Genomic DNA, 12,475 nt, shown 5'->3' with positions numbered 1-12,475 from the left:
CGAACCCGCAACCTCATGGTTCCTAGTCGGATTCGTTAACCACTGCGCCACGACGGGAACTCCAAGTTCTGATTATATTTTTACAGCAAAGCATTGTTTCTGAAAAAGAAAAGCATTGTTTCTGAAGTGGCTTGCTTTGCCTTCTTTGGAGGCCTTGGTGATTGTGCTAATAAAACTCACTCATTCGCTCATTCATTCAACTGCGAAGGGAACGGACACCAGGTGCTGGGCCTGTTCCAGGAGTACTGGATTCAGCAGCAGAGAAAAGAGACAAAAGACCTCACCTTTGGGGACGTTATATTCTAGTGGGAGATCCAGGTAAAAAACAAATAAGCAAAACCCATGTTGTACCACTTGGACATAAGCAGGAAGGAAAAGAATGAAGGAGGGAGGGGCCGGGGAGGGTCAGAGGCAATGGGGTGTGGTTTGTGGAGTTGCCATTTTAATGGGAAAAGTGTATACATTTAGAAAGTATATTTAAAGTATAAGTCTTATATTTTTACTTCAGAGATTTAAGCCTAAACGTCATTGTTCTGTCAGGGTGACTTCTGAGATCTTCAACCAAGATCCAGGTATCCCTGAATTACTTATATAGGAAGATAAATTCATTAATTTGCTAGATGTGCTGCTTGCAGCTCTAATTAAAAAGACACTTCAACAAGGTCATTAAGACATGCATTTTTTTTTCTTCTGGGTCCAAATCATCAAGATTCTGGTGACATCACGGCTCTCCCCTGGGCAAGTTACTGCAGGTATAACTTCCTGTGTGTTCTGGCGCCGCAGTCCTGAGTGATCTCAGTGGGCCCATTCTCTAAAGGACAGCTTAGGAATAAGTCCCATTTCCCCTCAGAATGGAGGGGAGCACAGTTAAGGGCTGTCGTGTTCCACTGGTGGTTTTTAGGTAAGGAATCATTCATCCAGGACTGAGGACACCTTTCTAAATAGATGAAATATGCTCCCGGGGAACAGTCAACAAGACCCAGGAATCCTGCATCAAGATACTTCCATCTGGGAATTCCTACTGTGGCACAGCAGTAATAGACACGACTAGTAAGATGTGGGTTCGACCTGACCTTGCTCAGCGGGTTAAGAGTCCGGCATTGCCAATAGCTTCAGCGTAGTTCGTAGATTCGGCTTGGATATGGTGTTGCTGAAGTTGTGGGCCAGCAGCTGCAGCTCCAAGTTGACCCCTAGCCTGGGAATTTCCATATGCTGAACGTGCAGCCCTAAAAAGGAAAATAAGAAAAAAGAAAAAAAGCAAACTGTTCATAGACTGAAACCGTTCCCTGTCATTCTTATTACATATTAACCTCAAAGAGGTCTTTGCTTAGATGTAAAACAGAAAGATGTATTATCATAATCACTCGGTACAATACATTTAAATATCCAAATCCATCATGTCTTAGAAAAATCAAGAGTGACTTCAATGAAACAAACGTTCAAATTGGCCCCCAAACTCTCCAAAGTAAGAAGGCATATTGACAAAAGTACTGCTGGCTACGTATTATTTATTTGTGGACTAAAGACTTTGAAATATCATCTCACACCCAACTTTTCCAAGCCTGATAAAACAAAAACAATTTATGGCGTTTCCCTCCTCTATTAGGAAGTACTTTATGACCCAGATACCGTTTTCAGCTTTACAAGAAATCTTGAAAATTCATTGCATTAGAAATATCTTGAGACACACCAGCTATTTTACCTTCTTCATGGCCAAGTTGCTTATTTTTAGCTCTCTTCCTGGCCTCTATTTTATCCGTGTCTGCATTTACTGCTTCGTAAACTGTTTCCGCCACTTCCTGCTGCCAGCGCTCGGAGATCACCAGAGGGAAGTTCTTGTAGAGTTCTTGGTCGCAATCAAGAAGCTTATTAATTTTAAGAAATCAAGATATTTATGATTTAACATGCTTACAAAGGCAAAAGATTCAAAAGCACCATAACTGTGTGTAGGAAGATAACTAGATGACAACCTATAACCACTTAGGGACAATTTATTCGTCGTCCAAAACCAATGATAATCAAACAACTAGGATACACAAAGGGTGATAACCCTGGGTCGGTTTGGTTCAGCCTAATCTTCTGCAGCACCATTGCTGTGTTTTTACCAATGAAAACGAACATATACAGGGTTTTAGTTTAAGTACTATAAGAATCTGACCACAAAATAAAATTTCAATTACAGTAAGGATATTTTATTTGTAAAACCAGGAAAACAGATCCCTATGGTTTCAGATATAGTTCCAGGAAGGCTTTCTAACCTCCCTCCACTCATCTGGAAAGTAAAAAAAAAAAAAAAGAAAGGTGAACTAGGCTGAATTTACCATTCGTCCCAGGAAGCTTCCAACCAATCCATGCTGAGTAGGGTGATCATAAAGCTTGAGACACATGGAAAGTTTAGGCAACCTGGCCTTTCAGAGGGGCTATCATAAAAATTACCCTTAAAGATAGCATTTCTCTTCCAAACTATTACTCAAAATTCTCCACTCTTCCCCCTCAGTGAGGCTGAGCTGTGACGGGGAGCTGAGGAAATGGCTTTATGCATTTGAGCTACAGTTTTGTGGCAGAAAGGCGAGCGATCGGGCTGATGGAAAATAATACGCTTGTAGAGACAAAAAAGCACAGGTCTCTTTAAAAGCTTGACTCGCTCACTCCCTGGCCTGAGGGATAATTACGGGAGAGATATTATTACGGGCAAGTTATTTAGAAGGAAAAGGGAGAAAGACCAAGAGTGAGGCACTGCCCACAGGCCTTTAGAGAATCATCGAGACACTGAGGGAACCTGAACTCTCCACCCACCCTTAACTGATGTTATTCTGATGTGTTGATTCTGAGATCAAAACATGCACAGTTTTTCCCCTTTGTCTTCTGCAAACTTTGCCCAAACCAAGCCTAGCTCTGAAACCTCTGGTTGTTAGGAGTGTGTGTGAGTGAGTATGTGTGTGTTGCGGGGTGGGGGGGTGTGGTGGGGAGTTGGAGCATCAAGGCCAGAAGAAGGGCACTAGGACAGCTTCTGGAGTGTTTGGCAGAAGTCAAAATCCCTCCTTTCCAAAGCAGGTGCTCTGAAATGGACCACCCTGCTTTGTATACAAACGGTTCCACCTTCATAAGGTCACAGAACCTTGGTCTTTACGAAGGTTCTGTGAAAAATGTGAAAAATGAATAAAACCTTTACATGAAGTGAGCTTTTTTTTTTTCTTTCCCCTTTAAGAATTAGGTATTACTTGGGCCGCTTTTTTAGAGACAAGAGTATGTTCTTTCTCAACTCAGGCTCAGGAAGAACCCAAACCACAACTATGGGAGCTCTTAGAGAATATGCCAGAAGCTTGACACAGGTGATCCATCCTCAGGGAAGGCTTGGCAATGAAACCGCTCACTCGCAGGTGAAAAAACCAAAGCTCATGGGGTTCCCTACACGGCTCAAAGCACTGACGTAATAAATGCAGATCTGAGCCCAGCCTGTCTGACTCCAAAGCCTAGATTACAGGTGACAAAATTTAAAGCCCGAGAATCTCTTTTGAACATCAAAAATGTCACAGCCTCCTGCGTGATATTCATTTTATGTTTAATTCCCTTTGATGGAGAGAAGTATGTCTAATGACAAGAGTCTACTGTGATGGCAGTGAGCCTTTACGACAGCTTTAGGGAGGGAGGGACTGTTCCCAAGGCTCTGCAGCAGGAGGCCACTTACACCCTGATGACCCGTCTGCCAAGGTGTCTGGGCCGTGGTCACACTGCTCCCCTGGGGGTGCCCTCCATGGTGCCTTGTCTAATCTGCACCCCTGCCCCCCACGACATGCTAAGAAGCTGGTCCCGTGGGCACCCAGTCACCTTAACAGCTCATCTCTTCCTTCTCGACACCATTAGTTATAACCAACTCCATCCCCGGGGTCCTGACTGTACTGGGCCTTCTCGTGCTGCCCCCAGTAGCTGCCCTCCTCCTGAGAATCTTCACATCCTCCTTCAGCCATGCAGCCACCATTTCTGCCCCCTTCCTATGTGGTCCCAGTTCTGTGTGTCTCTAGTTACAGCTCTGGCCAGGCCCTTGCATCTCGTATCTCATGCTTCTCTCATACCTACACGTGGCAGGTGTGAGTGCTAACAGGACTGTGGCCTCCCCTTCCCTTCTACTGGAGGAAGCTACCTGTTAGGAAAGACGAAGGGGGATGACAAAAGGCCATAAATGCAGGCAGCTGAGAAGACACCAGGGGCCTCTTGGAAGGAGTGGGGAGACTCTGGGGGAAGCGGAGAAAGTGGGGGCAGTGAGCCCTTGACATGTAGTGACACACTTTGACTCAGCCTCCTAGGAGATGACTTTCCCCGTGACTCACCACCTCTAATTACACCCTGTCTACTTGGAAAATAATGATAGGAACAAAAGTTTGAAAAATGCAGGGGATTCTATATATATATTTAAAAAACAATGATTATTTCACTTTTGATTGACAAATGCAAAATGATTCACGCTGTTTGCTCTTTTTCATCCTAACGCAGAGAGAGTGGGATGCTTGGGAGCACTCAGAAGACTGGCTCTCTGGCAGGAGGCCAAGCACGTTTGCCATCACACGGGTGCTTCTTCTGCTTCGTTACACTCTTGGGTTTTCTATCAACCAGAAATCCATCCAAATCAATAAAAACGTGACCATTTTGCAGTTTATCAGACACAACGTGGTGGCTCAAAAGAAAGCTTTCATGGTTTCAAATTCAGATCCTTGACACTTAATAGCCACATCCATCAAATATGAGGACAGTCATTTGAGAGTTACCGTCCACAGACAGGCCAGGACCGACAAAGTCACAAAGTTTGATTCCCAATTGAAAAATCCTCCACCCTCTAAAAGAAAACCCTGGAAGCAAAAAGCATCACAGGTGTACCTTGATGCCTTTGGTATCCTCTTCATCAAATGAGCCGATGTCAAAGGCGTCAGCAGCATTGACTTCTCCCCGAGGAGGAATCAAGGGTGGAGGGTACTGGAAGATGCAAAGAAGTGGGCTTCAGTTAGCAAGTGACTCTCAGCCCTGTGCCCACCTGCTATTCTATAGAGATCGCAGTGCAAGACATCAATGTGCCACATGCAATGTGCAGCTCACTCAAGCTCAGACAATCACAGCAGGGCTCACAGACAAGCTTGTGCCAAGAACAGCCCCCAAGGGAGACGCAGCCCCGCATTCCAGCTGCTAGAGCCTTAATGCCTGCAATGGAACCGGGCGGGTGCCCCGTGCCCACAAACATCCCTGAGGCCAATGTGGGCTCAACCGGGCTCGGACTCCAGTTCTAATCAGGCAGGACAAACTGGGCATATTTCCTCAACTGTCTGACTTTATGCAGAAACAAGTTCAAAGCTGATCATCCACATGGAGAACCAAAAAAATGACTTTAATTTGGGGTGTGTTTCTGTATTGTCTCTTTTAATGAGAATATTAAAAAGTAGTTTAAAATAAGCAAAGAGGATTGTGCCGCTATCCAATCACGCTAATTCTGAAATTACATGGTGCTGGGCTAGAAAGATATCTGTAGGTTTATGGCAAATGTTTCTGGTACATTTTTACATATAAATGAGGAGGGAGAAGTTGCCCCCAGGGGAAGAAGCCATAAGGCAGTGCTTGGATAGGAAAGCCAGAAGCAGGGCTGCAGAGGGGAAAGCTGGGGCGGAGCCCTGGGGGCAGAGACAGGAAGTGGAGATGCAGATGGGGAGCACAGCGGGGGTGGTACCCAGGGTGGGGTCCCAGCAGGAGTACCTTCTGCAGGTAGACGTGCTGCCAGTCGATGCCTCTGAAAAAATCATGCGCTTTTAGCTCCTGTGCACTGCAGGAGAGAGGGAGTCACAAGGGCGGTAAGAGTGCGTTTGGAAATCTAAGAAATGGTCTGCAAAATTGATCTCCCATTAGAGAACACACAGGGATGATTATTTCCAGCTCTTTGAGAAAGCAAATAAAATATGCTTCTTTCAAAGCAACCCAGGAAACACAGTGATGTTTAGAAATACTGCACACTGAGCCTAGGAGCACTATCCCCTATGATAATTTCTTGGGGATGTTTCTCCCCGTCTAAGATAACTGAGGTGTTTTTGCAGATTAGATCTACATCTGTATCTGATTCTGTCATCATGAGAACCAATTTAACTAAGAATTAAATTAGAGGTCTACACGTTAGAGAGATTGACGGCAAATGTCCACAGTCATGACAGATCAGATGATAGGAATATGAAGCACCAAATATTTATTTCAAAGCAAACTAGAAACCTAAGAGCAGCATACTATAGACCAAAGAAGTTCATAAATTGAAGAAACAGTTTTTTCCAGTGAGCACTGCTAAGTTCAGTTTATGTGGCGCAGAAGAAGTTGCCTGCATCCGGGACACGTATGTTCCTGGCACCCCATACCTGCGGTTCCCTCCCAGGCCCTGCCTGGGCCATCCTCCCGTCCACATGGCAGAGCCCCAGGGCCAGTTCTCAGGCCCTTCCCTCTGCAGTCGCTCCCTAGGTGATCTTATCTGCCAGGTTTCTCAGTGCCCTGTGCTTGTAGATGACTCCCAACCCTACCTCCCAAACACTGACCCTTGTCCTGTGCCCCAGAGGCCTCTTTCTCCAAGTGGCAACTCAGCACCTCCACTCAGATGAGGTCAGAAGGCCTGAGGCACAACTCCCAACTGTCCCTTCCACACTTTGCTGTCTCAAGCCACCAGCCCATCATCCCCATTCCATACCTCCCAACAGTCACTAAAAAGACAGGAGAGGAGCCTGGAGACATAAATCCACCACAGAGAGTGATGGACACCCACCAACAGACGAGATGGGAGCAGACAGAGGAGCAGTGGTGGACAGGAAGTGGCAGGGCCTGAGATGCTACACTCCAGGCTCGTCACAGTGTGTGTGTGTGTGTGTGTGTGTGTGTGTGTGTGTGTGTGTGTGTGTGTGGTGAGACAAGCTGAAGATAGGATGCTACACTCCAGGCTCGTCTGTGTGTGTGTGTGTGTGAGGTTTCCACGTACAGAGTTCTAGGTAACATTCTATCTTGGTGAGACAAGCTGAAGATAGTAAGATAGAATGTTACCTAGAACTCTGTACGTGGAAACCTCACACACACACACACACACATACACACAGCCCATACTTTCTTCTACATTCAAAACCAAAACACCTGCAGCTATATCTTTAATGGGAGGAAGGGACCTTCTGAAAGGTTCTACTTTTAAGAATTTAAACCTGGGGAGTTTCCATTGTGGCTCAGTGATAATGAACCCAACTAGTATCCCCGAGGATGCAGATTCGATCCCCAGCCCCACTCAGTGGGTTAAGGACCTGGTGTTGCCGTGAGCTGTGGTGTAGATCACAGAAGCAGCTTGGATTCTGTGTTGCTGTGGCTATGGCATGGGCTGGAAGCTGCAGCTCCGATTCGACCCCTAGCCTGAGAACTTCCATATGCTGTGAGTGTGGCCCTAAAAAAAAGAAAGAAAGAAACTAAACCTGGGAACTGTACTCAATATCCTACAATAACATATAATGGGAGAAAATGAAAAAAAGAATATACACAAAAATATATATATACACACACAGAGCCGAATCACTTTACTATACACTTGAAACTAACACAACATTGTACATCAATGATATTCCAATAAAACTTTTTAAAAAAGAAATTAAACCTGCTAAGGATTTTAAAAAATGACAAAGGATGGAAACCTAAGCTATCTCAAAGCAAAGATACAGATAATATGTGTGACCAGGAGCATGGTGACCACTCTAGAAACCCCAACATCTAGCAACAGGAGCTGTAAGTGCTAACCATGGGCGTGGAGGCGAGGAAAGGCCAATTCAACGAAATAAGAGTATTCTCCAGCTGAGGAATGGGAGAGAAAGATCTGTTTTAAGTCTTTCTCTATAAGCTTTCCAGGTACTGCCGCTTAGGTTTGTTTGCTTTTTCAGGGTCGGGGCAACAGACAGAAAGCACATTTAACATATCAGTGGATCAGTGAGATGTGAGAGAAAAATACATAAGAACCAGATCAGAATATTCCACTGCCATAGTGACAAACACGATCTTTACTGAAACTTTCAAATGAACTATGAGATATCCGAATTCATTTCCACCACCTTCATGGTTGATTTTTAAAGTCAAAAAGGTAGAGAGCCTTTAATTCGTTAATTACAAAATACATGCGACCACTTACCTAGTTCCTATGTGAGCCCTTCCCCCCTCCAATTGAAATGGGACCTTCGTGACATATTGAAAAGAATGGCTCTGCTTTTCAGAGGAAGATGCCAAAAGGCAGAAGTAACGGCCTACCCGCCTCCGTGGCAGCCGAGTCGCTTACTAACGTCGCGCTGGAGCAAGCTTTCCAGGAGGGACTTCAGCTCAGGGGAGAAGATGTCTGGAAGTTCCACATTCTGGGGGAGTGGCGGAGGGGATAAGATTTCAAAAAGGTATTCATGGAAACAGTGCCCGCACAGCCGATCAGATTTAAAGGCCTTTCCTTGGATGAGGAAAGTTCCCACAGTGGGAACTCTTAATTTCATTCTTGACTTTCTATAAATGTTCTCTTATGAACTGCTGGCAAATCCTGATATTTGCCTTGGCATCTATTTCCATTACTTGAAGAAACCCCCTTTTCTTTTCTTTTCTTTTTTTTTTTTTTTAACACTGGTTGTAATGGAATGAAACATGAAAATTACAAAGCAGATTAAAACAGTTTTTGAGCTCCTTACCATGGTGAGCGTCATTCGGTCTATCTCGTGCTTATCTTTGGTTTTATGTTGTCTGAAAGGGCTGTGACTGTAGAAATAAAGAAAATTCTATTACCGTATGGTTTCAGGCAACTTAGCAAATATCATTGACTACTATCTAGGCAAGGTGTTATGTTCTGTCACTGCTCCTTTAAACCTGTAGAAATGCAAAAGCCATAAACATCTACCATTTCCAGAGAAAAACTGATGATCAGATTGATGATCAGATATATTAGGTCCTGAAAGAGCAAGGCTTACTCTTGAACTGCCTGATCCTCAGTTCAATAAAATTGTGGTACCAAAATACATTTAAATATATTCCAAGTGATAATTTAAAACATCAATTGGAAAAAAATTAGCCATCTGGTACTTATGAAAATGAAAGTCATATATATAACATTTGTCACATTAGTGCTTGAGGTAATAGTAATATAATTTTCATACTTTTGTTTCAGAAAAATGAGTATTAGTCCCTCAAACAACCTAAAGAACTGCAGTCAAGTCAAAACATGACCAAGATGAATACTCGTCCCCCTTAGAATCCAATAATTTTAAGCAATGCATTCCTTTGAGGATAAGAGATATAAACTCACCCTGTTCTCCTAGACCCTCTAGCGTTCTGAGAACTGCTCACCCACATTTTAGCAATTTTATAAAGAGCCTCGGACTGAAGAGTCAGAAACCCTGGGTTCACACTATGACTTGGCTGTTTGCTGGCTGTAAGCCAGTCATGTAGGCCTTCGGTATTAATTTCTTCATCTGTAAATGGCACAGAAATGAACAACCAAAATAATGTATATGCTAGTCACTAAGATAATGGCAGGATGCAGTGGGTATCTGATATACATCTGTGAAATTAATTAATAAAGCTGAATCTAACTCTATAAAATGAATATCTGCTTGAAACTATGTAGGGAAATTATCCTTACTCTTTTTTTTGGGGGGGGGGTTTCAGGGCCGTACCCACAGCATATGGAAGTTCCTGGCTAGGAGTTGAATCAGAGCTGCAGCTGCTGGCTGTGCCACAGCCACAGCAACACCAGATCTGAGCTGAGTCTGCAACCTAACCCACAGCTCATGGCAACATGGGATCCTTAACCCACTGAGTGAGGCCAGGGATCGAACCTACATCCTCATAGATAGTAGTGGGTTCATTACCACTGAGCCACAAGGGGAATTCCAAATTATTCTTACTCTTGATTATGTTTTTAACATGCTGAAGAAGCTGGCTTTTTTTTTTTTTTTTTTTTTTTTGCTTTTTAGGACCACACTTGCATCATATGGAGGTTCCCAGGCTAGGGGTCTAATCGGAGCTACAGCTGCCGGCCTACACCACAGCCACAGCAATGCCAGATCCAAGCTATGTCTGTGACCTACATCACAGCTCACAGCAACGCTGGATCCTTAATCCACTGAGCAAGGCCAGGGATTGGTTCCTCGCTGGATTTGCTTCTGCTATGCCACGACGGGAACTCCTGAAGAAGCTGGCTTTTAAGGTTTATCATAGATATTACTTACACATGGAATATGACGCAAATGAACTTACCTACGAAACAGACAGAGACTCGCAGACATAGAGAACAGACTTGTGCTTGCCAAGGGGGATGCAGGGTGGGTGAGCAATGGACTGGGAGTTTGGGGTTGGCAGATGCAAACTGTTACACACAGAATGGATAAACATAGTCCTACTGTATAGCACAAGTGTGTATGTGTGTGCATATATATACACACATATATATGTATATATGTATGTATGTATAACTGAGTCACCTTTCTGTAAGGCATAACTTAACACAACACTGTAAATCAAAAAATTAATCTTAGCATTAAAAGAGACTAGTAAACACATAAATTAGAAAACCAAGGCCTTATTCATCTCTTTGAAAATGAAAGAGGAGGTATAATGATTACGTTTTCTGACAGCAGGACATGCCTATGAAATGATTAACCCTATATTTTATTTATAAAGGCATATATAACAATTTGAGATATTTCATGAAATAGTTTTAAAGTTAACTCTATGAAATGGACTATGATGTTGAATACATAAATCAATGTGATTTAGAAATAAGAATCAAAATTCCACCCATCCTCACACTACTACCTACTGCTACTGAATTAGCTAAACCACGTACCAAATCATCTCTTGAGGTGATTCCACTTCAGAATATTTATTATCAACATTTCAATTTTTGCTTTGTACAAGAGAGGGCACTCTAATGCTTTCCTTCTTATCATGCAATGAAAAACAGTAATTTCCATCTCTTCGAAGCATTAATTTGGGGGGGGGTCTATACAAGGTGAATTAGTACCAAGCAAACATATACTAATCTTTAAAAGAGATTTTGATTGGAAATATTCTTTCCATCCTAATTGTTTCCAAGGAGAAAAATGTCAAATTACTGCATTTAAAAAGCAAATAGGATAGAATGACAAACAATATCTGTTACTTACGACACTATAATCTTTTATTTTTATTTTATTTATTTTTTTTTTGTCTTTTTGCCTTTTTCTTGAGCCGCTCCCACGGCATATGGAGGGTCCCAGGCTAGGGGTCGAATCAGAGCTGTAGCCACCGGCCTACGCCACAGCCACAGCAACTCGGGATCTGAGCCGTGTCTGAGACCCACACCACAGCTCACGGCAACGCCGGATCCTCAACCCATTGAGCAAGGCCAGGGATCGAACCCACAACCTCATGGTTCCTAGTCGGATTTGTTAACCACTGTGCCACGACGGGAACTCCGACACTATAATTTTTTAAACTTGACTTGTATCATTCTTTTATGTGAAATATACAGAGATATTAACAAGCTCCTGGCTCAAGAGAAAAGGAATAAAGATTTATTAACTCTTACTAAAACTCATCTCTCTCCCTGACACAACTGTTTCCACCCCACTGGGTTCCTTAGTATATAAAAAGGGATTGTGTGAAGGTCTCCTGTGTTTCGGCAAATCCTCCTGATAAGGCTCCTGTGTGCAAAGCCGGGGGACCCATCCCTGGTCTTGACCCTGGTGTGCCTGCCAGCGTCTGACGCCGGAAGCAAAGGGCTGTGCCCTGACACTTGGAGAAAAGGACTCCTGTGTTCTGACAGCAATGCTCTGTGCTAAATTTAAAAACTCTTTCATGAGACCAGAGGGAGGGCTTTGCAAGGGGACGGGAGTTAAAGCTGGTGGTGCCAGAAACATTCCCAGCACATGGGCCCGCACTCCATAAATCCCATTTTATAAATACAGCCCTGCCACGTCTGGCTCAATAAGCCACGGTCGGAAATGCTTTTCGGCTCTTCCGTCCTGTGCTGGGTGTTGAGAAAGTTTGGTCTTTCAAGTTCCAGTCCTGATGTGCATCTGTTTCCAATGTATTCTTGATTATTCTTTGTGAACAAACCAAAGATTCCATTTCTATTTTGGAAAATGTTAAAGAAAACCCACGATAGTAATAATCTCCATTCTGCGGGAGGCACGTGGTGCTCGCAGATCCTGTGTGATCACAGCTGCTCCCTGCTACAGCCGCTTTAAATAGGAGACAGTATCGGGCCTGTCAACAGCTTACAACACCAGCCAAGTTCTGCCAACAGCACATGTGACATTCTGGCTGCATCGGGGGATGTTATGGGAATAGAATTCACATGTGCAGTGGTCAGATGTGGCTTTTGAATTACAGAGAGAGTGAGAGAGCTGCAAATTTCCCCCCAAAGAGTTGGGAAATGGTTCAAGACATGATAAATGATGGGGAAACACACACACACACACGA

At 43.7% G+C, this 12,475-nt stretch overlaps 1 protein-coding gene across 3 annotated transcripts in view; it reads right to left on the bottom strand.

Moving 5' to 3' along the window:
* The window catches only part of GRK3 (G protein-coupled receptor kinase 3), a 140,372-nt gene that overhangs the window by 12,775 nt on the left and 115,122 nt on the right, over window positions 1-12,475 (bottom strand). For all 3 annotated transcript variants that reach the window (XM_001924379.7, XM_021073437.1, XM_013982990.2), the window contains 5 exons: window positions 8,703-8,769; window positions 8,284-8,384; window positions 5,737-5,803; window positions 4,873-4,968; window positions 1,703-1,865 (listed from right to left, as the gene is read on the bottom strand). In XM_001924379.7, coding sequence (XP_001924414.2) covers window positions 1,703-1,865; window positions 4,873-4,968; window positions 5,737-5,803; window positions 8,284-8,384; window positions 8,703-8,769 — 494 coding nt within the window. The remainder of the gene's footprint in view (window positions 1-1,702; window positions 1,866-4,872; window positions 4,969-5,736; window positions 5,804-8,283; window positions 8,385-8,702; window positions 8,770-12,475) is intronic.

The sequence above is a fragment of the Sus scrofa genome, chromosome 14, assembly GCF_000003025.6.
Source record: "Sus scrofa isolate TJ Tabasco breed Duroc chromosome 14, Sscrofa11.1, whole genome shotgun sequence".
NCBI lineage: Eukaryota > Metazoa > Chordata > Mammalia > Artiodactyla > Suidae > Sus > Sus scrofa.
The sequence above is the reverse complement of the archived record's forward strand: the minus strand, read 5'-3'. Positions and strand labels throughout refer to the sequence as shown.